We start from the raw sequence: 27,650 nt of genomic DNA on the forward strand, positions 1-27,650 counted from the left end.
GTGGTATTGGTCAGGTCTGTTATGGCGGTGTTATCCAGTCACAGTATGGTGGTATTGGTCAGGTCTGGTATGGCGGTGTTATCCAGTCACAGTATGGCAGTATTGGTCAGGTCTGGTATGGCAGTGTTATCCAGTCACAGTATGGTGATATTGGTAAGGTCTGGTGTGGCAGTGTAATCCAGTCACAGTATGGCGGTATTGGTCAGGTCTGGTATGGTGGTGTTATCCAGTCACAGTATGGTGGTATTGGTCAGGTCTGGTATGGCAGTGTTATCCAGTCACAGTATGGTGGTATTGGTCAGGTCTGGTATGGCAGTGTTATCCAGTCACAGTATGGTGGTATTGGTCAGGTCTGGTATGGCAGTGTTATCCAGTCACAGTATGGTGATATTGGTCAGGTCTGGTGTGGCAGTGTAATCCAGTCACAGTATGGCGGTATTGGTCAGGTCTGGTAAGGCAGTATTATCCAGTCACAGTATGGTGGTATTGGTCAGGTCTGGTATGGTGGTGTTATCCAGTCACAGTATGGTGGTATTGGTCAGGTCTGGTATGGCGGTGTTATCCAGTCACAGTATGGCGGTATTGGTCAGGTCTGGTAGGGCGGTGTTATCCAGTCACAGTATGGTGGTATTGGTCAGGTCTGGTATGGCGGTGTTATCCAGTCACAGTATGGCAGTATTGGTCAGGTCTGGTATGGCAGTTATCCAGTCACAGTATGGTGATATTGGTCAGGTCTGGTATGGCAGTGTTATACAGTCACAGTATGGTGTATTGGTCAGGTCTGGTGTGACGGTGTTAACCAGTCACAGTATGGCGGTATTGGTCAGGTCTGGTATGGTATGGCAGTGTTATCCAGTCACAGTATGGCGGTATTGGTCAGGTCTGGTATGGCAGTGCTATCCAGTCACAGTATAGTGATATTGGTCAGGTCTGGTGTAGCAGTGTAATCCAGTCCCAGTATGGTGTTATTGGTCAGGTCTGGTATAGCGGTGTTATCCAGTCACAGTATGGTGTATTGGTCAGGTATGGTATGGTGGGTTTATCTAGTCACAGTATGGTGATAATGGTCAGGTCTGGCATGGCAGTGTTATCCAATCACAGTATGGTGATATTGGTCAGGTCTGGGGTGGCAGTGTAATTCAGTCACAGTATGGTGGTATTGGTCAGGTCTGGTGTGGCAGTGTTATCCAGTCACAGTATGGTGTTAATGATCAGGTGTCTGGTATGGCGGTGTTATACAGTCACAGTATGGTGATATTGTTCAGGTCTGGTGTGGCAGTGTTAAATGTGACGCCTGGAGCTATTACTTACAAATCTACCAATCCTGATGCCAATAAGTGAGTGAAGATGGGGCGTCTTCAGGTTTAGTGCCTAGGGCAGCATCAGCTGGTAATACGGCCCTGCTGGTGACTCAGCTGTTTTGTTTGAGAGAAAAGCACATATCCATTTTCATGCTACTACCTGTCTTTCTTTTCTCAAGATCAGCAGTAGGGTAGATTACAGAAGTGTAGGGAAAATGGGGAAATATGAAACATCCAGAAAAGTTTAAAGTTATGTACAGCCTCAGCACAGAGTAATATAAATTTGGCACACAGTGCAAAGCTATAAAGCCAGGAGAAAGAGAAAGGGCATGAAGCAATGTAGAAACACCATGCCAGGATGAAGTCAATAGCCCTTATTATTCAGGATAAATATTCACACAATACCCACATATATATAGTCCCATCTCATAAAAACAATTAATACTTCCTCACTGTGGGACTGCTGAAATAAGACAGATCTCTTTCAATTTAGAAATGAATCAGAAAGCCTGTCACCATGTACAAACAATCAATAATAAAGAGCTAAGGCAACAAGTGCATGTAGCGTACCAAAGTACAAACACAGCAATACAGAAGTAATGAATTCTATAAAAAAAAGTGCAATCAAATCAATGTGAAAACAAATAAAGAGGGACAAAGCAAAAATGGGGCCAGGGGTCCCCTGAGGAAATCTGATGACAGGACGGAACATGTGGGGTTTTGTGGACCTTAACCTTAACCATCCCCATTCTCCAATGTTCACTCTGTATGGTGCGTTGGTACAATTCTTTTTATTTTGATTGTGCATAGCTGTATTTGCCTATAATATACAGTATGTATTTGGGAAAACTTCTGAAGACACTGACAGGGCAGCCATGTATCCGGAGAAGTAACAGAAATAGCCCAGTGACAATGTGATGGTATGCACACAACCCTGATGATTTGTCAAATAAATGCTCATACTAGATTATACAAGGTAATGTTAGGCTCTCTAGTACTAATCTGCACACACAGCATTTTGTGCACACACAGCATTTTTGCTGTGCTTTTTGCAAGGTTTTTAATTGCATTTTTGGAGAGATTTGTTTTGGTCCCAAAATGACAGCCGTCCAAACGAAGGCGCCGGTGCAATAGCCAGAGAAAGATGTTGTGGGAACTTAGCCTTAGGGTACATTCACATGGAGTGTTTTCAGCTGAGTGTTGTTGTATATTTTGTCATTTGGAATCAGTGTGAAACCCAAAAACAAGCAGGAGTAATGCCAAAAACACGCAGCTAAAAACTCTACACGTGAAGTAAGTTATCAGGTTCCAACTGACAGACTACTTTGACTTTCTCTGGCTCCCCCTTCTAATGTAAGTTTATGGTGTGAGCTGTGTCCTTCTAGTTGATTGAATTTGTACATACATCTTATCAGTGGCTAAAACGTATACAGTTGGTCTTGGTCCTCAATTATAAACCCCCCTTCCACCCCCCACCATACATTCCTGTACCCCAAGTACTTCTCCCTCCCCCTTTCTCTCCACTAGACAAGACTTATAAGAGTATAGGCACATGCATCATTAGTTGATGCTTTTTGCACTATATGTTTTTACTGTACCCTGCTGTTACCACATTGAACTTTACTGTATGGTACTTTAATACATTGCAGTTTACTATGTCATATTTTACTCAATGTTCTATACTACAATGTACTTGTACTTAATTCATAGTATTGGTTTCCATACTTCTCATGTCTTGGGTGTAGATAATACTTTCTATGCTTTGAATATCAGCGATCATGATAAATAAAGCTTTTATTACATCTATTATTATGTAACATTAAAGACTTTTCTTACTTTACTGAAAATCCTGTATCGTTGTGTTGATTTTCACTTGATAAAGCTGGTCCGACATCTTCTCCAGTAGTTGCCTCAAATTGCCATATTTCACCTCCATGGGTACTTGGGGACTGAGGAAAAGCCAACAGGGATTTCATAAGGGCAGAGGACACTTGGTTGCTTATTGAGTAGATTTTGCTGCAGTTCTCTGATATCTTGCTGTTATCGATGGATGGTGTGGAGGTCAGTGGATAACTCCTTGATCTCTGGCTTGGTGTCTTATATGGTAGGGGCTCAGTGAGTTCTGTATATGAAGAGTGGTTTTGGAGTTCATTACTAGTACTGCTAGTTCTTCTTGTAGTCAATATCTTTGGTGGAGAGTGTGACTCACAGCTTTCATGCTTGTCCACGGGAGACACTATGACAGGATCGCTAATTTCTTTAATTTGACTTTCAACTGAGTTGACAGTGACCTTATTGAACGATACAGTTACACATTCTACTTCTAGTTCCTTGTTAGTTGGTTTTTCATGTTGGACTGAATTTCGAGCATTGGGCCTGTCATTCCCTTTGGTTGATGGCTGTGGTGCACTACAGGTTTCAAATGAACTTATTCTCTGTTTGATTGATGATACCCTACCGGAGAATTGTGGTCTAAAACTATTACTGGTTTCCCTGGGTTTAACTTGATGGCCACTGTCTGCCGTTCTGTCTCCATTCTTTGACCCTCTTAAACTCTGACGGAACCAAGCTGGCTTGGGTGCTACAGGCGGGCCTTTCTTCAAGTTCCCCATTTCTTCATTTCTACATGTCTGAGAACTGCAGTCTCCGCTCTGAGGTTGTTGCTGCCCACGATCTAACTGAGCAGCAGCTGTGCTATCCACCCCTGTGCCCATGCTTCCATCCAGATCCATTAGGCTGTGGTCTTCAGATAATATGGGACTGAATAAGTTTTTGATACAGTCAGATATCCTGACCCAAGGATCTTCTGCTGGTGTATCAAGGCTGTAGTCAACACGGGCCTGTCGCCTTAATAATGGCTTGTGATGGGAAACAATAGGAATTCCTATGGAACATTAGAAACATGAATGATATACTCTTAGGAGATACTATCTCTTAGACATATCAGCATTATTTTGAAAAAGTCACGAGCAATATTGTTACTGTGATAAAAATAACCAGGGGTATATACATAAAGGCCGGGTTCACACGCTGTAAGACACTGACTGTTCTGTGATCAGGCCGTGTCAGTGTCAGATGATCCTAGCCAGTAGTGCAAATCAGCAACAACGGCCGTGATTATTAAAAAAAAATTACATTGTGTGAACATAGCCAAAGGGTGCAGGACTAGAAGCAGCTTCTAGCCCAAAGAGGACAGAACATAGGACCAAAACATTTTAATGGCTCCATTCATACATCCATACATGTGTACGGGGCCATGATCCGTGCTGCAAAATAAAAAGGTACAGGTCCCAGAGTGGACCTGCAAATGCAGCATGGGTCACTATCTTCAAGGGAGTGCTCCATGAATTACAGTATGAAGCACTACAAATGTGTGATTGAAGCCAGACACCTAATTCACACTCATCATATCTTATCAGGATGATATCTATCCCCCCCTACATTTTGAGCTTAAACCCTCTACATTGAAAATCTATAACAATGTATAGTCATGTGAGCTACAACAATGTATAGACATCATCATTATTTAAGCTGTAGATTTTGGCAAGGTTGCTAATTCAGAAATTATTTGACTAAAAGTAATATATGTAACTATGTAGTATATATATATATATATATATATATATATATATATATATATATAGTAAATCAGACTCCATTATAGTATATAGTATAGATATATAGTAAATCAGCACCATTAAGATACTTTGTCATGCTAGGTATGGAAATATTGTCATGCAGGAGCCCAGTGTGATGCCGGTATCTGTAGAATTGTGCCGGACTGAGGCGCCATCGTCCAGTGACATACCTGTGTCTGGAGACCTTCGTTCGCCAGGCGTTGTGTGCGAGGATTCAGTGGATGATACTGTTGTATCTAGCACTCTGTGGGCTGTCATTTGCTGGTTTCCTCTTAGCAGCAAGTTTCCTGCTTCCTGTGAAACAATGCTGTCATGTCAGAAACAGTATTCAGAAAACCACAAGATTTTCTCAAAGTGCTGTTCTGGGTACAAGTTCTCTTGCCAGACAGGTCCTGATCTAATGGTTATGCATAGTCTCCATAGTATTTACTGTCCATTAATGTGAATGGTACTTTCACTGGTAAAGTTTACTGTCACTTAGTAGTAGCACAAATGATTTGCCAATATACCTTCTGCAGGGGTTAGGATAACAGCCTTGCAGGTATGTTGCCTTGTTCTCTGTTTTGATGAAGGTATCCTCTTTATGGAATCTGCACATTACCACTATGTTCATACAGTCTGTCCACATTGTGTGTCTTCTTAAAGGGTTCCTGTCACTGTGCTTCTCTCCTAAGATCAGCATGCAGTTGTAGCCGATGCTGAAAGATTGGGTTGCTGTGGAAACACCCCACACCCGGTGAGTCCGTGCACAAGACCTATTATAATTAATAGGGCTTGTGCACAGAACTTGCCAGGTATGGGACATTTCCATGGCAACCCAATCGTCCGGTATCAGCTGCAACTGCACAGCAATGTCAGGACATATGTATAGTGACAAGTACCCTTTAAGATACCCTTTTCTCCCACATCCCCCCATCTCTGTGAATCTTTTCTATGTAGTATAAAGATGACTGGTCCATTGTGCAAAATAATGCTTATTTCCTCATAGATTGAAAGCTCTTGAAATGACCCCTATGCCATTGCATTGGGGGCACATGATGACAGAGACCCTAAGGACATTTAGTTTAGGCTGTTTAGGCTGTTCTATGTGTTTCTGCTCCCCCCCCCCCTCCCTTCCTTTTCTTATTCTAGCAGGTGGTTGCTGCCAGGTGGTTGCTGGGCTGATGTGCGAGCTGCCTCCTGATTGGCTGTGTGAATCTAAGCGGGAAGGAGTGGATACTGTTATCTATGTTCCAGTGTGGGAGGGTCAGTCTCTGTGAGGAGCAGCTACAGTACAGACCTGTGAGGTACAGTTACAGCGCCCCGCCCACCCCCCCTTGTTAAAAGAGTTCCTGCTATTGTCACAATGCTTCATTAGTGGGGGTTATGGTCACTGAGCCCTTCTCTGTGGACCGGGTATATGCTGATGTCTGTTTATGAAATATTATTATATTTATTGGTTAATAAAGTTATTTATGGATGAATTGAATAGTAACCCCATAATAAAGCATCGTGGCCAGTTTTCACCAAAAGTTGAATTTGAGTCTTATTTATTTAGGTAATGTAGAATGGGCCTTCTCTCATCATGTGTTTAAGGTCCTCACTTCTCTGGTGCCCCCCTATTTCCCTTATGGATTTTAGGCTCCTGTGATCAGGGCCCTCACTTCTCTCCTGTCACCTTTATTTCCCTTTTACAGAGCTGAAGCTTGTTACAGTGTATGGCTATGTTCACACAATGTCAAAAATAGAGAAAAGGCGTCCAATTTTGATATTTTAAAAAACGACTGCGATTAAACTGACTGCAATGGATATGCATTAAAGTCAATGGGTAGACAGACGTCCAATGCACACAATGCATTGAATACCGGACGTTTTTACCGCAGACATCGAAATAATGAACATGATCATTTTTTTTCGGACGTCTTTTGCAAACAACGGACATTTTTTATTAATTGTTCACAAACAGTTTTCCTTTTGTCACCGTTCTTTCTCCATTTTTACTATTAAATTCAATGGAATTTTCAATTAAGCCACAGCCAAAGGGCAATTAGTAATTCTAAACTAGAATAATATACCAACACCGGTCATTGCACTAAGGGAAGGCTAGGCTGCTAAATAACATCCGTTATTTTAGACTCAAAATGACGGACATAATTTTATACGGAGCTGAAATAACGTTGTGTGAATATAGGCTACCAATGTAGACAAGACCAATCAGCATAAACCTTTTTTTTACTCTTGCTGTGTAGCTGATGTAGATTTGCCTGCCTAAAATTAAATCTTACAAAGAAGTTTAAGCAGAGGATAGCCTTTGATCCCCAATATGGACCAGAGTATCTGTATTCACTAACGGCAAGCAGATATGTTGAAATCGGTAAGAAAAAGAGTGAATAATTTGCCACGTCAATTTTCAATCAGTTTTAATGCTATATTGCCATAACGTCCTCTCTCTGTACAACAAATCAACAGTTCTTCTTACAACAAAGAAACTTCTTATGAGTACATAGCGAGGAAGCAATTTCTCACAGTTTATATAAGCTGTCAGGCATATCTATGCCCCTAAAGTCATTTTATGTGTAAAGCTCAAACTTCCTTTGCCAAACCGCATCCTGTGCAGTTTTTGTTAGTATTAATGATAGTTTTATAGAATACGCTCTGTACATTGTAACTTCTAAGTGAACATGATGGGGATATTTCATACACACATTCTTTTTAATTGCAGCAAGACGGAAAAATAGTAAAAACATCTTTAATAAAATGAAAAAGAGGTTCCCTTGAGTATATTTCCATAAGATGTAATTAGATAAATACAAACCAGAGACCGGTGGATTATAATGGGACTTACATCGTCTTTGGTATCTTGCTTGTAGTATTTCCTTGGTGGTGGAGCTGGTTTTGATGGCAGCTTCTTCACTATGATCTCTCCTGAGTGTCCACTCATTTTCTTACATAGAACCTGAGTTGTCATCTGAGCTTCACTGTGAATGGGTGAATGGTCGTCCATGCTTACAGGGGCAGAATAGTGTTGCTCTGTTTGCACAGGCACATCCAGGCTATGTACCCTGTTCTTTAGATCATACAGATGGTAGGTGTCTGGACTGGCACATCTGGGGTTATAATTGCTGTCACTGCTTGAGCGAACCATTGGTTTCTGTTCCCTCCGGTTGTAATATAAGTATGCTGCATACCTCTCTATACAGTGGTCACATTGGTATTTCCCATGGGAGCATGAGAACATTTTTTTATCTCCTGAAATGAAAGTATATCTAAAGTTACATATACATCTCATTTTGTGCAGACTGAACATAGTCATAGGGGAGAATTTATTAATGGAGTAGTCTTCACTTCTTGAGTCAAAAAGTCTCAAAATTTTGTTCAAATAATTTGCACAAAAATATGTGACTTTTAGGGGACCAATGTGTGTGGTAGCATCAGTGACGTAGCTACCATAGAGGCAGGGTAGGCAATTGCTATGGGGCCTTTGCAAGAGAGGGGCCCGGGTTGCACAGCGAAGATCAGAGTCTCCTATTTCCTTCTGCTGAACCCCTTATGTACTGTAGTGTGTAAGTGACCCAGTGTTCACTTACATGCTGCAACTTAAAAAAAAAGGTTAATATGCAGAAGACAAGGAGATCTCTGCTTCACTCCTCTGATAACCCCTGGGCTGCTGCAATCAAGTAGGAAAATGTGCCAGAGGTCAAGGGTTATCAGTGCAGGAGCAGTAAAGCAGAGATCTCTTTGTCTTCCTTTTTAACTCTTTTTTGTGTTGCTGTATGTTATTGAACTTTGGGTTACTTACACACAGCAGTACATAAGGGGTTAAGCGAAAAGTAGTCTTCTCCTGCATCTATGTATTTAACCATAAGGGCTCCTAATGGGCCCTTATAGTTTAATATAGTGGACTGACAGAGCAAGCAGCCATTGTCTCTCTGCTCTGCAAGTCACCTTGCAAGGTACCAGCTGCTTCTGCCCTTGGTCACAAGAGATTTTAGTTTTTGGAGTATGCAGTACTTTGTGTTGTGCATAGGGGAGAGAGGGCCCCGTAGAGTTTTTTTTGCTATGGGGCCCAATGAAACCTAGCTACTCCCCTGGGTAGCATGAAATATTATATTTATGGTTAGTCCTATAGGTAAGTATTATTGACTTTGTGACACTTTTAACTTTATCTTGAAGAACAACGTGTGCGAAACAGTTCTACAGCAGCTGTACAACCAGAAGTTACTGTTATTTGCTAGTTCAAGCACTTTTTCACTTTAGACATCTATTCTGATTAAATAAGTTTGCTTTTTATCTTTTAATCATGTTTGAGATGCAGGCTTTGTCATATATTATATCTTCCTCTCTCTAAGCTCTCCCCTCTCCAGTCTATCCTGAACACAGCAGCCAGGCTAATCTTCCTCTCCAGCCGCTATACCGACATCTCCCTTCTGTGCCAGTCACTGCACTGGTTACCCATTAAATATAGAACACAGTTCAAACTCCTCACCCTCACCCATAAAGCTCTCCACAACTCTGCCCCCCATATATCTCCTCCCTAATCTCCACCTACCATCCTTCCCGTGCTCTGCATTCTGCTAATGACCTTACACTAACCTCTTCTTTAATCAGAACTTCTCATTCCCGCCTCCAAGACTTCTCTCGTGCTGTACCAGTTCTCTGGAACTCCCTACCCAAAGACCTCAGACTTATTTCCAACATCCCCAGTTTTAACCGTGCACTGAAGACCCATCTCTTCAGGCGTGCTTATAACATTTCGTAGTCTCGTCTCCCTTTGCTATCCCCTCTCCATCCTCTCTATAACTTCTTCGGTGCTAGTTACACTGTCCTTGTTATCTGAGTTTAGAAAATGGCTTGTGACTGGCTTGCCCAGTCACCTATAGGCACTTAGAGATTCCATGTACAATGACTGGAACATTGACAAATAAAGCACTTGTTGCCTCTCGTGTTACTCCCAGTCATCCTAGTCTGTAAGCGCTTGAGAGCAGGTCACTAATTCTGTATTTTTAATTTTATTTTATTTATTCATTGTATAACTTAATATATAACCTGCAATGTATTTATATATTTAAATAAGCGCTGCGGAATCTGTTGGCGCTATACAAATAAAAATTATTATTATTATTATATACCTTCCATATTGCACTGAGGATGATCTCGCTCCACGGCCTCAGCCATAGCTTGCTGCAACTGCTGCTCAGAAACCTGGCCAAAGGCAAACACCTTATTTAGTACTGATACAGGAGATATCTTTTCTCTGTTTACATATTTTATGTTGGAATAATAAATGTTAAGTTTTCCTGAGCCCTGATTGTTTAATCACCATGGCGTCTTTACTACAGGCATTGTTTTAATGACTAAAAGGGGTACTCCGGCGAAATAATTTTTACTTCAAATCAACTGGTATCAGAAGGTTATATAGATTTGTAATCAGCTGTTGTCAAATCCTTTTTCACACTTTGGCTAAAATACTGAGTGTGGTTTCTCTCTAGAAAAGGCACTAGAGATTCTTTGCTATAACCAGTGCCACAGAAAGCCAGGAATATAAATTTGTTATTATTAGAAAGAGCTCGGAGAAGCACTTAGTTGAGCCCTTCACTCCTATATTTGCTGCTCTCTCTTCTTGCCGCTCTATTTTGTTGCATAAGATTGGCTCGATAGAATTACAATAGAGCTCATTGACGCAGTAAGGCTATGTTCACACAACGTATGTGTTGCATAAATCACGGCCGTTGTTGCAATTTGCTATGGCTATGTTCACACTACGTAAGCACCATTGTTACAACGGCCGTGATTTCTACGGTACTTACGTAGTGCTGCACCTGAGGGAATCCCGATCGGAGTGTATACTCCAGCCAGGATCCCTAGCGGCGCCACAAGAAACTGACACGTTAGTTTTCTGTGGCCTGTATTCATTGAATAGAGGCCGCAGAAAACCCTGTCAGTTCAAACAATGGAGCGTGCGGCTCCTGGGGGGCCCATGGCCATCCAAAAAGACTGATACTTTTACTGGTGAAATGTCTCCTGGCTACAGTTCTGCCATGATTTGCAAAAAAATTGTGGCTTTTCTACAGTGATTTTGCACATTTAAGGGCATCATGACATTATATATTCTGTACTATGAACACCATGCTAGTGCTTACATAGTTAAAGTGGGGGGGGGGGGGCAGGCTTGGTAAACAGCTCGGGGCCTATGGTAAAGTTAATCCACCCCTGATGCCATGTCTCCAGCTCCATCACTATTTATTACTCAACATGACTTCAGTTACCTGAGGATCTGGATGTCTGCTGATCAGAATAATGATGGGTCCAGGGTGACAGTGACTTAACAATGCATACACTTCGTTCAGGGACTTGTTTGTGACAGCGTGTTCATTTATTTCCACAATTTCATCACCTTTTCTGAAGTAGAATACATTATCATTAGCTCCTACTACGAGAATATCTTGGATAATAAAATATGCATGTTAGGCTGGATTCACATTACATTTGCTTTGGATGTCCCACCGAGAACGAGATGCCGACGTACTGTATACTGTGGTGTACTGCAGTGGGCCTCATTTATTTCAATGGTCTGAACAGAGTCACCTATTGACACTACTCAAGCTGGTATGTACTAACTTGCCCAGACTCAATAGTACGGCCTGTTGTGCTATTGTGCTGTTCAGACTTATTAATTTAGCATATACGGCTCGAACAGATAATTAGGAGACTCTGTTGATGCCACTGAAATGAAAGGGGCTCAGTACTGTCCACCACAGTATATGTTGGCATCCTGTTCTTGAGACAGAGAAAACTGGCATGAACTCAGCCTTATCTATACTTTGTTTTTTAGCACTATTGTTTGACAGGCATCATCTTATGGCCTACAGTAGGACTGAAAATAACGTTTCTGTGTACACATTATCTGCAAATAGCTACATTTTGCTTACACATTGTATAAAACAGGAAGAATAAGTTATAGTGAATGTTAACAACAAGAGTTGTGTAATTTACTGAAAGAATAGGAACCTATAGACTGTGAACTTGTTATCTGTGGAGTAACAGAGTTTGGCTATGTTCACACTACGTAAGTTTCCGGCCGTAGAGTCTTATTTGTACGTTTTCTGTGCAACTTTGTGTGGATTAGTGCAAGTATATTATACGGCATGCAAAACAACTTAAGGCTGGCAGCACATAGACCATAAATGATAACCCCCCCCAAATCTGGCATGATACTTAGCATGTTCATAAGATAAATGTATCAGTTAGCAGAGAGCGATATTGGTGGGTCTATAGAATTCTACTCAAGAAGCAGTCTCTTTCTTTACAGCCTATTTTTTCTCTATATATACCTGAACAAACAACTGAGTCACAGAACATCAGTACAAAATGGGCAAGAACTATAGCGCATATAAATAACATCAAAATAGCTAGTAAATTAGTTGGTTGATCACAACATTGATTTTTGAGTGGCAGGCACTTTTAGTCCTTTGTTGTTGTTGTACTTTGAGCATTTTTAGATACTCTAAAAAAAAAAAAAAAAAAAGGTTAATACCTTAATCGTCCATCCATGTGGGCCATAGACCCTGGAGAAAGGGTATGGATAAATATTCCGGAAATGCTACCACAGTTTGGAACATTGCACAGCCCAATACCTAGGCCGACCCCTGATTCTGGAGAGATAAAGAACAAGAACATTACAGGGTCAACTATGACATATATACATACTATGAAGTATACACATCATTTAGATTAAAGGGTGGTCCTAAAGAGGCCAGTCTTTGCCTATATGTCTTATTAAGGCATATAGCCTTGTCTAGAGAGGCTAAATAGAAGAGTCTCTTGCTTTGGTAGAGCCATTCTGTGAATTATACAGCCTTCTCAAAAGTAATTGCTGAACAAAATTTCTGCTATTGACATGTCCAAGAGCCAGACCTGTGTTTATAAGAGTAGAAATTGTTTTTGTGAGACAACCTCCTTAAGAAATAGTAAATTAGAGGCATACGGGGGTACAGCAGACTGCATTACAGTGAGTGCTGCATTGTAGCTCCATACAATTCTGAGGGTGCTGTAAATAAAATCACAATTAAAAAGCAATTAAATGAGCATAAACTGTTAAAATAATAATAATCATTTTTGCATCAGTAATTCTGTAAGAAAAACATAATTAGAATTGTAAATATGAATGTTGTTACATGTACAAGTACACTAAAGGAACCCCTGCCCTAGAAATGCATGATAACAGGAAACAGGAGAAAATCTTTCCCTCAGTGTTTAACCAATAAAAAATGTATTTTTTTTTTAATAATAAAATAATCTGCTTCTAATTCACAGGATACCTTTAGGGGTCTTGGGCAGTCCATGCCTTGATGTGTTAGAGCTGTTTTGGGAACCCTTAATATATCGGGTAGGTGTTTTTAATTATATAACTGAGTAGTGTATATACTTTTTTATATTCATACTCATTTTCCATTGGAAAAGGTCGTGTTAAGCCACACCAAATTAAAAGTCGAAAATTGTATTGTAGATAAGTTGTATGGTTCTTTTTCTAGTAACAATAATATGGTTTTCATTTCTGTAGCTGGGAATGCCCGGGGCTTGAGCATCACTCATACAGATATATAGCATATGAAGTAAAAACTATCAATAATCGGGTGTGATCAGAATACAAAGCGTCCTGTTTAGTTGGTACCTTTTTGTAGTGACACCTCCATAATAACTCTGTCATTTGGATTACAGCTTTCTGGTTGTAGCGGGCTATGCTCTCTTACTACGCAAGTGCTGGAGCTTTTGGAGCGAACCATTTGAGCGTTGCTGGCTTTAATGATGTCTGGTGCACTGAGTCCTGTTCGAACCGTGAGTGTGATCACTCCTTTCTTCACTTGCTGAAATGGACAAATAACAGTGTGTCATATACTTATACTCCACAAAATCGTATTATTAGAGATGAGCCAATTTACAGTAGGAACAAAGCAAACTGCTTCGTTCCTACCTGCATTCTGCTCATCAGGCTGCGGGCTTTGAAGTCTACTCTGCTCGGTGCTGCTCCTCCCCGCGTGCTGGGAAAAGCTGGATCCAGTCCTGGGAAACGAGCAAAAGTTTCCCAGCACTGGATCCATCTTTTCTCACCACCCAGGGAGGAGCGGCACGGAGCATACTTCAAAGCCCGCAGCCCGATGAATGCAGATAGGAACGAAACACAATAATCTGATTTTGTTTGACTGCAGCACTTAAAATGTTATTGTCTATATGTGCCACTGTAAACATAATGCATAAAAGAATAGGCAAAACTGATACACTATGTTAAAGGAGTTACCTGGCAATAAAAAAAAGAAATGCAAAACTCTCCACTTACAGTACCTTCCTGACAAAGCTAATGACAGCGCCTTGATGTGTAGGATCAGGGGTGGCAAGAGCCAGTGCCCATCTGAGGCTGGACATAGCTGTGGCCACTTGGCACTTGATTCCCCGCAGCATTTCCCACATCTGCAGAGGTTAGATGCAGTCCTGGGTGTCCTAGAAAATATGGATACAGGGTTCACACAGTGTATGACAGCAGGCGGTGTCTGCGAAGTTCACGCCGGTACCAGCTGGATGAACTCCACTTGTTTTGATTTGGAATGCAGGTGCATTCGGGTGTGCCGCATTTCAAATTGGAACCGCACTTTACATTGTCTAAACTGTCAGTTTTCTGTGGCTGCTATTCAATGAATTGCGGCCGCAAGAAACTGACATGTCAGTTTTCTATTCGGCCGCATGAAATCCTTGCCAGAGTGTATACAGAGTGTATACACTCCGGCCTGAATTCCATAGGATTCAATGTTATTTTAATTTTCATTAAATAGCGGCCGGTGGTGCAAAGGCCGTTATTTATTGAAAAGTTACATTGTGTGAACTGTTTTCCAGGACTCCCTGATGCTGCAATCAACTTCTGCAGTTGAAGGGACTCAAATGCAGACTGTTCGAGTTTGGAGAATGTTGCTGAATCCCAACAGTTCAGCCTCTCCGCTCAACACTAATTAGGATGCTTTGCACCCAAGTCTTGCAGATCCCAAATATCCTGATACGTCCCCTGCTGTTTTGGCTGTTCTTTCTGTTGTTTTCTATGTTCCATTGTTAGTTCACTATATTTTCGAAGTGCATCTACAAATCACATAGTGTTCAATTAGAATCAGTAATTCTTACCTTAAATTTTTGCAACGCATCATTATGTGTTAGACCAGACATTGACTCTCCATTAAGATCCAGAATTTCATCCCCTGCAATAAAACACTTTGGAAAGTTAATAATGCATGGACTCTTCAGCAGGAGTTTTCTATGTCATAACACAGCTAATCTAATAAGCTTTGTTAAAGGCAGCTACTTATGTCCCATTTACACTGATTCTATTAGTCTAGAAGGCAATCTATTCCATGTCAGAGGCTGAATTTATGTAAGTAATTTACCCTTCATTTTTCCATCCGGCTCCACTATAAGAGGTAATTAAGCTTTGCTCATTTTACAGTCACGCTCACCGCTCACACTGCATACATAATAGATGGTTCATGATATTGTTTTATTTGAATATGGGGCAGCATTTTAGTCTGGCCTTGTTAAAATGAGTATATAAAGCCCAGATGTGAATAATGTGTATGGGCCACAATTTTATATTTTTTTATTTTTTTTTATCTAAAGTCAAAGATATGGAACAGTTTTATCATGACTAGTAGAAAATTAAAAACATTTTTGAACACTTTGCAGACAGTTACCTTCCTGTAGCCTGCCATCAGCTGCAGCAGCCCCATCCGGGAATATTGTCTTCACATATATACCCACTGGTCCATAGATGCTGTCCTTTCCTCCAACAATGCTAAAACCCAATCCCTGATCAACAACAATAGAACTGTTAGAGAATGAATACTTCTTAATAGATTTATTAATGCATTAACTAAACACTGCCTACGGACAGTACCGGACAGTATTATACCTCTTTTTTTACATTGTCACATGAAAGGGCTATGTTGTAATAGTACTGGATTAATACAGTGATACTTTGTATGCAGTTCTAATTCTACTATAACCTTCTAAACAATGTTTCTTTTTGTTGGAACCCCCAGTGATCAGGTGTAGTCTGTGGTGGAATGTGTCAGTAAATACACAGTTTCCCTGCAGCACCGCCACAGGGAAAATTAAAGCAAATCTCTACCGGGCCACCACCAACCCCAAACCACCGGTACTATTTTCTAGTTTTCGCCCAAACCGCTAGTACCATTCTTTAGTCTTCACCATGCCATGTCCAACCCCGGGGTCGGCCTTCCCCCTGGAGCCAGTATTGTGGTTAAAAACATATTTTCAGATATGTAAGAAAATAGAGATGGCACTCACCAACATTCAGTAGACCTTTATTATTCAGATATCTTTAAAATCCAGTTCAGACTGCATTGTGCAGCAGGAACGCCAACAGCCTCACAAGCACTGTAACAGCTATTTCGTGTGCAACTACATAGTTACTCACAAAACAGCTGTCACAGTGACTAGGAGGGTGTAGTGTTCTTGCCGCCTGATGCAGCCTGAATTGGACTTTAAAGATATCTGAAGAATAAAGGTCTACTGAATGTTGGTGAGTGCCATCTCTATTTTCTTACATATCTAAAGATTCTATAAGCTTTCAGTTCATGAGAGTTAGCATCCTCATTCGTAAGAATCATCCATGAGGTCCTCCATATATTCCGCTGACATATATGCAAACCTGTAGTGTTGACCGCTTTGTCTTTCCTTAGTTGGTAAAAACACATATTATTCCGGCAGTGAGGCAGAGAGTCAGTGGGGCGGGGCCCCAACTCACCCCCCTAATGGGCATGCCCTTGGGCTGGATGCAGGCGCTGCAGATCTAGGGCACGGATGCTCTAGGCAACAATGACTATTGACTCCCTGCCTCACCACCATCGGAATAAAACTTGTTTTTATTCATAATACCAGCTACAGGAGAAAGGCTGTATACTCACGGCTGTATATTGTGAGTGTTGGATAATACCTGTTATCTTGCTACTACTGATTCGTAGTTATTGTTAATTTTCGTTAATACGCATTCTACACTGCACCTGACCTGATACATACGCAATTGTGTACTGCTAGACCGAAACATACGCTTCTACTTTACATTCATAATTTGTTCGTGAATGTTCAGCGAATGTTCAGGATCCAAACCGAAGATTGGGATGTTAGCTCATTACTAGTGTCAGATGCAGACAGGCATGCTTCCCCTGCTGTCCCATATGCATCCCAGAGGTGTTGGTATCATTTCCTGAGGTTTCATTGGGCACTTGGTGACCTTCTAGTGGTCGAATATTGATTTCCAGGTCCCAAGGATTTTTTCCCATAGTCTATAATGGGATTTGATATTCGTTCGAATATATGAATATCTGGAGCTATTCGAATTGAATTTTGAATTATCGAATATTTCACTATTCGCTCATCTCTACTAGAGATTGGTAACTGTGGTTGGGGTGGGTGGCGTCCGTACAAATTAGCTTTTTGCATTACTTAATTTGTTTTGAAATGTGTAATAAAGAACAGAGCAGGTTCTAGAGAGAGATGCTTTTTTAACTGAAAAATGAGCATCTCCATCATGAGAACCACCTCTATTAACACAGAAAAACCTAATAAAAAATATAAAATATACTAAAATTCAGAAAGTCTAACACATTGCATCACCTATAGTCTATACACTACATACAATAGAGATGGACGATGTGGCTGCTATGGGGCCTTGGGAAGAAGATGCCCAGCACATGCCCATTACCAGTGGGTGATGCAGGGTCACCATCTAAACTACTAAAAACAGGATGGTAGGTAATTGGCCTACACACAGTATCCTAGTAGGCCTCCCTTTTAGTAATACCTTTGGGCTCCCCTTCTACTGTGCATGCCACTTTGCAATGCAGTCCAGCTTGTGTGCATATGTCATCTGCATTATTCATGATGTAATATACATCTGTTGAGTCTATCAAGTACGCTACATTCTTATTATTAATCGCATTTTTAGGCATCTCTTTGACAAGCACAAATATCAGATGTGAAATGACCTGTGCGTTCTATTGAATAATGATAAAAGTCAGCTCACCTTGCCTTGGCCCTTCATTAGGATAATATTGGAGATGACAGAAGCATGTGAGGAGCTTCTCATGCTCATTAATTGTGCTGAACTCAGCGACCTTGATGAACGGGAAACACCCTGTAAGTATGGAGGATGTAATACCACATTATTGATGTGACTTGTACTAGGTCATCGTGTTAATGGGATGTACAATTATAATAAATCTGACTCTCTACAGGCCAAATGCATAGTGCTGAAAATTGACTAACATTAAAACTGCTTAAGGCTATGTGCACACGTTTTTTCAGCTCTGTTTAAAATGACATCCGTTATTTTGAGTCTAAAATAACAGACGTAATTTAGCTGTCTGGCCTCCCCTAGCAATGACTGTGTTTGTACATTATTCTAGTTTGGGGTTATTAATTGGACTTTGGGTGTGGCTTAATTGAAAATTCCATTGTATTTAATACTAAAAATGGAGAAGGATCAGTGACAAGAAAAACTGTCTGAAAAGAAAGGCGTCCGAAAATAATGATCATGTTCATTATTTTGACGTCCGCAGTAAAAACGTCCATTATTCAATGCATTGTGTGCATTGGACGTCCATCTTCCCGTTGACTTCAATGCATTGCCATTGCAGTCAGTTACATCGCAGCAAAAATTGACTTTTCTCCATTCAAATCTGCCATGTACTTACCTGAACAGCCCCTATAGGAGAGTCGAATTGCTGAGACAAAGACTTCCTGTTGCTGCACAAGTTTGCCGATTGCCTGTCTCTGTATAGTGATGGCTTCTTAGATGCAGAAGGGTCAATCTCACCAATCCAATATGGATTCACACCTAATACAGATAAGAAAAATATTCAGTAACACAACAGACACAACTTGTGTGCTTTCTTCTGAAGGCGTAGCAATAAGGCTTAAAAGTGGTCAATGATTAAAGGGGTACTCCAACAAAAATCTTTTCCTTTCAAATCAACTGGTTTCAGAAAATTATATAGATTTGTAATTTACTTCTATGGAAAGGCTTAAAAATCTCAAGTCTTCCCATACTTATTACCTGCTGTATGTCCAGCTGGAAGTTTTCTTTTCAGTCTGACAGTGCTCTCTGCTAACATCTCTGGACAGGAACTGTCCAGAGCAGGAGAGGTTTTCTATACGGATTTTGCTGCTGCTCTGGACAGTTCCTGTCTTGGCCAGAGATGTCAGCCGAGAGCACTGTGTCAGACTAGAAAGAATACACCTTTTCTGTAGGACAGGACATGAAGCAGCTGAGTAGTACTGGACTCAGTACTGGAAGCCTGGAGATTTTTAAATAGAAGTAAATTACAAATCTATATAACTTTCTGAAACCAGTTAATTTGAAAGAAAGATTTTCTCTGGAGTACCCCTTTAAATACTTTTTGTTGGGTTTTTCTGAATACATTTTGAGCAGGGGTGATCATACTAAATGCCCTTGCTTTTTTGAAGACCAACATGGTCACCTTTTGTAGTCCAGGATGGTAGCATGTAATGCATTTTCATCACAGAACCACTACACACTGAAATTTACAGGGATAGTTCATCTACAGGGATAGTCTATCTCCCCATTTTCATTTTAGTTTTAAATCTATAATCATAATAATAGTACAAACGAAAAAAAGAAAACATGTAAAATGTGTTACATTGGTACAGTCAAATATAAAAGTGACAACAACTGCAACAAAAAGGGACGTGCAAGGTCATTATGCTTTATTTTTTATTTTATTTTTTGTGGGGGGAGGGTAATAAAAAAGAAAGAAAGAATGCAAATATTGGCAAAACAATGTGTGAGAATGACAGTAGGTCTATATTACCTGTTACTGAATTAACTATTACAGCCTTAGGTACAGTACAAAGTGTAACATTGTCTTTTTATGTCATTGCTTTAACATACAGCTAACCCTACTTTATCTGTGGTATAGCTTAGACTGCTAATACTGCATGCGCAAAGTTTTGATCAAAGTCATTCAATTTACTATCGTAATAATAGAGCAGTTCAGTAACAAATACCATATACCTGCCCTGTGAGCCCATCAATGTGCTCTAAAATATAACTTTTCTATGTAAGGCTATTAGTGAACACTAGATGGCACTCTGTTTCAGATTTTTGTTTAAAGTAGATTAGTACTGTTTTTTTTTGTTTTTGTTTTTTTCGTTTTTTTTAAGATTAATACTGCTTTTTGTTTTCATCTATATATTTTTTTTCTTCTATTTTATAGGTGTATTAAATTATTAAGCTCCTAATAAACCCCCAGAACATGGTTTACACTCACCTTTTTTTTCATCATTAATTTGTACTCATATTAGTAGAAACATAGAAACATAGAAGATTGTCGGCAGCAAAAGACCACTGGGTCCATCTAGTCTGCCCTTTTAGTATTTTCTTTCTTATTATCTTAGGATAGATATATGTTTATCCCAGGCGTGTTTAAATTCTGTTATTGTAGATTTACCAACCACCTCTGCTGGAAGTTTGTTCCAGGTATCTACTACTCTTTCAGTAAAATAATATTTTATCACATTGCTTCTGATCTTTCCCCCAACTAACCTCTCACTGTGTCCTCTTGTTCTTGAGCTCAGTTTTTTTTTACTAAAAACACTCCCCTCTTGAACCTTATTTAGTCCCTTAACATACTTAAAGGTTTCAATCATGTCCCCCCTTTCCCTTCTTTCCTCCAGACTATACAGATTCAAATCTTTAAGTCTTTCCTGATATGGTGTATTCCTCACACCCTCCACCATTTTTGTAGCCCATCTTTGGACCTGTTCTATTTTATCATTGTCCTTTTTTAGGTGAGGTCTCCAGAACTGGACACAGTATTCCAGATGTGGCCTCACCAGAGCTCTATACAGCGGGATCACAATCTCCCTTTTCCTACTGGTTATACCTCTAGCTATACACCCCAGCATATGATTTGCTTTCCCCACCGCCTGGTTGCACTGGTAACTCATTTTAAGGCTGTCAGATATCACTACCCCTAAATCCTTCTCTTCTGAAGTCTTTTCCAACACAGTACTGCCGATGTGATACTCGGATAGAGGATTCCTCCTCCCCAAGTGCATTATTTTACATTTGGAAACGTTGAACTTCAATTTTCACTGTTTGGACCACTTATCTCAGCTAAATCATTTACCACATTACTGACACCTCTGGGAATATCATCCCTATTGCACACTTTTGTGTCGTCAGCAAACAGACAAACTTTACCTACCAAACCTTCTCCTATGTCACTTACAAACATATTAAGGCTATGTTCACACTACGTATATGTCCGGCCGCGGCTACGTACGGTCCGCGAACTTACGCCGTAGTGTACTTACGCTTCCCGAGCGCCGTACGTAGCAATCTGACAGCGGTCTTTTACTTGGATATCTTCGGCTAGTCCCGGACACCCCACAGAACCTTTTGGATCGACAAATCAAAGTGCAAAAATGAAGAAATCACCACTCTGTACGGGACCGCATGTTACGCAGCGGGGCGTAATTTACAGCATTTCTGTCCTGAAACAATGGCCTGGTTCATTTTTTACGTAGTGTGAACTGTGCAGCCGTAGATTGTATACTTTCCATTGTATGCAAACTACGTAAATCTCCGGCAGCTTATTCACGGAACGCGCTACGGCCGATAACTTACGTAGTATGAACATAGCCTAAAAAGAATAGGACCCAGAACAGACCCTTGTGGCACACCACTTGTAACCAGTCTCTGCTCGGAATATACACCATTAACAACAACCCTCTGATATCTATCCTTCGGCCAACCACAAATCCACTGAACTATCCAGGGATTTAGTCCAATTTTCTCCAACTTCTCTATCAGCTCTTTATGGGGAACTGTATCAAAAGCTTTGCTGAAGTCCAGATAGGCAATATCCACCCACAGCACCACCTTCATCCAGCACTTTTGTGACATAATCAAAGAAATCAATGAGATTAATCTGACATGATCGGCCCGCAGTAAAGCCATGCTGGTTTGGATCCATCAAATTGTTGATTCTTAGGTGATCCATTATCTTCTTTTTTAGAAGAGTTTCCATCATTTCCATCATTTTTTTAGTGTTTGGTGCCTACTACACTATAGGTTATGACACTGTATACAAGAATTTCTGCTATGCTCATTGAAAACACTATATACATATGCTACACTAAGCTTTTTCTTTAGAGTACCTATTTAGAGTCAGTAAGGCCAAAAATAGAATGTTAAAAAAAAACCACAATCTTCCATGCTTGCATTATCAGAACATGACCTATTGGTAAAATGATTTTTTATGTTAAACATATTTTTAAAGAATTTTTGATTATTAAATGACTATACTATCATCATTTTAAAATAATCCTGAAATCTTGCAGTCTGATAAGCATAATAATAAGTTGACACTTACTTTTTTTGTATTCAGCATTCTTACTTTTTTTACAAGAAGTATTCACTGCAAGGAGACACCAATATAATCTGTTGTGCTCAAAAGTTTACATACTGTGGCAGAAATTTTGCTTTCCTGTCCTTTTTTCCAGAGAATTATAAAACAAAAACTTTTTTCTCACTCATGGTTAGTGGTTGGGTGAAACCATTTATTGTCAAACTACTGCGTTATCTCTCTCTAAATTATAATGACAACCAAAAACATCCGAATTACCCTGATCAAAAGTTTACATACCCCAGTTAATACTATGTATTGCCCCCTCTAACGTCAAAAACAGCTTGAAGTCTTTTGTAGTAGTTGTGGATGAGGCTCTTGGCAATTTTGCCCATTCTTCTTGGCAAAAAGCTTCCAGTTCCTGTAAACTCCTGGACTGTCTTACATGAGCTGCGCGCTTGAGATCTCCCCAGAATAGCTCAATGATATTAAGGTCAGGAGACTGAGATGGTTCTCCAGAACCTTCACTATGTTCTGATATCCAAGGGATTGATTGCTAGTCAGCATGTTCAAACTGTGATTAACAAATAGAAAAATATAGGTTCTGTACAAACCAAGTCAGGTAGACCAACAAAAATTTTGGCCACATCTGCCAGGAAAATTGTTCAGGATGCAAAGAAAAAGCCACAAATAACAGTTTCAAATGAACATACTGTATGAAAGAAAAAAGCAATAAGAGCTGCCTGTGCAGGAAAATTAACTCTGAGGGAGACACAAACACAAGTACATACAGTAGTATGCATGCTCACCTGGTGTGGTCGTACTGAATTAGGCACGACAATATTGCAGTGGGATTGCAGCCCTCCACCTTCCTGTAACTCAGCCAGGAGTTCAGTGCTAATAACTCTTTCAAGATACACAATAAGAAAGAAGAAGAAAAAGGGGCTGCATGGTCGAGTTGCCAGAAGAAAGCCATTACTGCGCAAATGCCACAAAGTATATTGCCTACAATACGCCAAACAGCACAGAGACAAGCCTCAAAACTTCTGGAACAAGCAAGGTCATTTGGCGTGATGAGACCAAAATCGAATTTTGGCCACAACCATAAACATTACATTTGGAGAGGAGTCAACAAGGCTTATGATAAAAGGAACGCCACTCCTACTGTAAAACATAAAGGGGGATCGCTGGTGCTTTGGGGATGTATGAGCTACAAAGGCACAGAAAACTTTGCCCAGTGGCGGATTAAATGTACCCTGGGCCCCGGGCTGTCCACCCAACCTGGGCCCCCCCCCCCAGCCACCCCAGCAGGCTGTGTGGGGTATATAAGAATACATAGATCTGAGGGGGATCAGTATATAGAAGTGACCCCAGAACATCACTAATAGGGGATAGGGGGGATGTTTTTGTTCTATCCCCTATTAGTGATGTTCTGGGGTCACTTCCCTGCACTGAGCCCCCACAGATCTATGTATTCTTATATGCCACAAAGAATCCAGTGTATGATGCACCTAGGACCAAACTACAACAGCTACATGCACTACAACTCCCAGCATGTACTGACAGTCTGCAGCCCTCATAATATGCTGGGAGTTGTAGTGCCTGCAGTTGTAGTTGGGTTCTAGTTTAAAAGTTTTCGCTAGTGTACTGTAGTGACCGCGGGGCTGTGTCAGTACACTACCGCAAACAAAACACTGACCCATTTAGACCCCAATGGTACACAGGCTCTGCACACTATAGGGCTGGGTTCACACTATGTATATTTCAGGCAGTATTTGGTCCTCATGTCAGGTCCTCATAGCAACCAAAACCAGGAGTGGATGGAAAACACAGAAAGGATCTGTTGACACAACGTTGTAATTGAGTGGATGGCCGTCATATAACAGTAAATAACGTCCATTATTTCAATATAACAGCCATTGTTTTAAAATAACAGCAAATATTTGCCATTAAATAACGGCCATCCACTCAATTACAACATTGTGTGAACAGAGCCTTTCTGTGTTTTCTATCCACTCCTGGTTTTGGTTGCTATGAGGACCACAATACTGACTGAAATATACTGTGTGTGAGCCCAGCCTATAAGTGATTACAGTGCAGTTACTAATGACTCACAGGTGACGTCTTCTCCGATTGCCGTCGCTCACTTTTTCCTTTCCTCTCTATTTGGCGCAGCATCATGAAGACTTCTCCGGCCCCAACTCAACTGCAGGCGGGGAGCTGGGGGTGACTGGGGAAGGGAGGCAGCTGGGGCGACAGGGGGAGAAGCTGGGGCAAATGAGGCCGGGGAGGGGGGGGGGGGAAGCTGGGAAGGCAGGGAAGCAGCAGGGGGTGAACATGATGGGGGTAGCAGCAGGGGGAGAAGATGATGGGGGTAGCAGCAGGGGGAAAAGATGATGGGGGTGGCAGCGGGAGGAGAAGATGATGAAGGGTAGCAGCAGGAGGAGAAGATGATGAAGGGTAGCAGCAGGGGGAAAAGATGATGGGGGTAGCAGCAGGGGGAGAAGATGATGGGGGTGGCAGCAGGAGGAGAAGATGATGAAGGGTAGCAGCAGGGGGAGAAGATGATGAAGGGTAGCAGCAGGGGGAGAAGATGATGGGGGTGGCAGCAGATGATGAAGGGTAGCAGCAGGGGGAGAAGATGATGGGGGTGGCAGCAGGGGGAGAAGATGATGGGGGTGGCAGCAGGGGGAGAAGATGATGGGGGTGGCAGCAGGGGGAGAAGATGATGGGGGTGGCAGCAGGGGGAGAAGATGATGGGGTGGCAGCAGGGGGAGAAGATGATGGGGGTAGCAGCAGGAGTAGAAGATGATGGGGGTGGCAGCAGGGGGAGAAGATGATGGGGGTGGCAGCAGGGGGAGAAGATGATGGGGGTGGCAGCAGGGGGAGAAGATGATAGGGTTAGCAGCAGGGGGAGAAGATGATAGGGTTAGCAGCAGGGGGAGAAGATGATGGGGTGGCAGCAGGGGGAGAAGATGATGGGGGTAGCAGCAGGAGTAGAAGATGATGGGGGTGGCAGCAGGGGGAGAAGATGATGGGGGTGGCAGCAGGAGTAGAAGATGATGGGGGTGGCAGCAGGGGGAGAAGATGATGGGGGTGGCAGCAGGGGGAGTAGATGATGGGGGTGGCAGCAGGGGGAGAAGATGATGGGGTTAGCAGCAGGGGGAAAAGATGATGGGGGTAGCAGCAGGGGGAGAAGATGATGGGGGTAGCAGCAGGGGGAGAAGATGATGGGGGTGGCAGCAGGGGGAGATGATGGGGGTAGCAGCAGGGGGAGAAGATGATGGGGGTGGCAGCAGGGGGAGATGATGGGGGTAGCAGCAGGGGGAGAAGATGATGGGGGTGGCAGCAGGGGGAGAAGATGATGGGGGTATCAGCAGGGAGAGAAGATGATGGGGTAGCAGCAGGGGGAGAAGATGATGGGGGTGGCAGCAGGGGGAGATGATGGGGGTAGCAGCAGGGGGAGAAGATGATGGGGGTGGCAGCAGGGGGAGAAGATGATGGGGGTATCAGCAGGGGGAGAAGATGATGGGGGTAGCAGCAGGGGGAGAAGATGATGGGGGTAGCAGCAGGGGGAGAAGATGATGGGGGTAGCAGCAGGGGGAGAAGATGATGGGGGTAGCAGCAGGGGGAGAAGATGGGGCGGCATGGAGAGCAGCTAAGGGGCAAGGGGTACAGCCGGGTGGCAGGGGGTATATTCGGGCGGCAGGGAGCCAGGGTGAGCTTCCGGCAGAGAGAGCAGGCCGGAAGCTCACAGTGCAGCCCCGCGGTGCCCGAACTTCTCTGCTTGGCGGCGCGCAGGATGTGACGTCATCACGCCGCCAGGAGAGAAGTACGGGCACCGCAAAGACGGCAAGGAGAGAGGGGGCGGTGCCGCGGCGGACTCCGACGACAGCGCGCCACAGCAGAACATCACTCGGGGGCCCATTGGGCCCCGAAAGTGATGTGCTGCTGGCGCTGCTATGCAAGATCTTAATGTGGGCGGCGCGGGCCCCCCCGGAGCCTTGGGCCCCGGGCGGCCGCCCAAACCGCCCACATTATAATCCGCCATTGACTTTGCCAGACTTAAAGATGAATGGCACAGGTTATCAGCAAATACTGGAAGCAAATTTGCAATCATAAACCCGGAAACTGCACATGAGACGTAATTGTACATTTAACCCTTTAAGGACAGAGCAAATTTCGATTTTTGCGTTTTCGGTTTTTCCTCCTTGTGCATAAAAGGCCATAGCACTTGCATTTTTCCACCTAGAGACCCACATGACCCCTTATTTTTTGCGTCACTAATTGTACTTTGCAATGACAGGCTGAATTTTTGCATAAAGTACACTGCGAAACCAGAAAAAAATTCAAAGTGTGATGAAATTGAAAAATAAAACGCATTTTGTTTATTTGGGGGAAATGTGTTTTTACGCCATTCGCCCTGGGGTAAAACTGACTTGTTATATATGTTCCTCAAGTCGTTACGATTAAAACGATATGTAACATGTATAACTTATATTGTATCGGATGGCCTGTAAAAAATTTAAACCATTGTCAACAAATATACGACACTTAAAACCGCTCCATTCCCAGGCTTATAGCGCTTTTATCCTTTAGTCTATGGGGCTGTGTCAGGTGTCATTTTTTGCGCCATGATGTGTTCTTTCTATCGGTACCTTGATTGCGCATATACGACTTTTTGATCGCTTTTTATTACAATTTTTCTGGATTTGATGCGACCAAAAATGCGCAATTTTGCACTTTGGGATTTTTTTGCGCTGACGCTATTTACCGTGCGAGATCAGGAATATGAATAATTAATAGTTTGGGCGATTACGCACGCGGCGATAGCAAACATGTTTATTTATTTATTTATTTGTTTACTTTTATTTATAACCTGGGAAAAGGGGGGTGATTCAGACTTTTATTAGGGGAGGGGGATTTTTACTATTAACAACACTTTTTTTTTTACTTTTACACTTATACTAGAAGCCCCCCTGGGGGACTTCTAGTATAAGTGCTTTGATCTCTCATTGAGATCTCTGCAGCATAGATATGCTGCAGAGATCCATGAGATAGGCACTCGTTTACTTCCGGCTGCTGCAGCCGGAAGTAAACGAGTGCCGAGCCGGGGACGGCGCCATCTTGGAGCGGTCCCCGGCCGGCTTCATTTACGGAGATCGCTCCTCCGGGATAACATCCCGGAGGAGCGATCTCCCCACTAGACACCAGGGATGACGCTGCGTCCGGTAATCGGATGCAGCTGTCAACTTTGACAGCTGCATCCGATTACTGTATTAGCGGGCACGGCGATCGGACCG

General features: G+C 42.1%; 1 protein-coding gene across 1 annotated transcript in view; it reads right to left on the bottom strand.

Moving 5' to 3' along the window:
* Positions 1-27,650, bottom strand: part of IL16 (interleukin 16) — a 60,085-nt gene that overhangs the window by 18,551 nt on the left and 13,884 nt on the right. The window contains exons 4-14 of the mRNA XM_069983802.1: positions 18,670-18,812; positions 18,000-18,110; positions 15,646-15,760; positions 15,083-15,156; positions 13,590-13,782; positions 12,453-12,570; positions 11,185-11,317; positions 10,048-10,120; positions 7,764-8,167; positions 5,110-5,233; positions 3,138-4,185 (exon numbers count right to left, since the gene is read on the bottom strand). Coding sequence (XP_069839903.1) covers positions 3,138-4,185; positions 5,110-5,233; positions 7,764-8,167; positions 10,048-10,120; positions 11,185-11,317; positions 12,453-12,570; positions 13,590-13,782; positions 15,083-15,156; positions 15,646-15,760; positions 18,000-18,110; positions 18,670-18,812 — 2,536 coding nt within the window. The remainder of the gene's footprint in view (positions 1-3,137; positions 4,186-5,109; positions 5,234-7,763; positions 8,168-10,047; positions 10,121-11,184; positions 11,318-12,452; positions 12,571-13,589; positions 13,783-15,082; positions 15,157-15,645; positions 15,761-17,999; positions 18,111-18,669; positions 18,813-27,650) is intronic.

This window comes from Dendropsophus ebraccatus, chromosome 1 (assembly GCF_027789765.1).
Source record: "Dendropsophus ebraccatus isolate aDenEbr1 chromosome 1, aDenEbr1.pat, whole genome shotgun sequence".
Taxonomy (NCBI): Eukaryota; Metazoa; Chordata; class Amphibia; order Anura; family Hylidae; genus Dendropsophus; species Dendropsophus ebraccatus.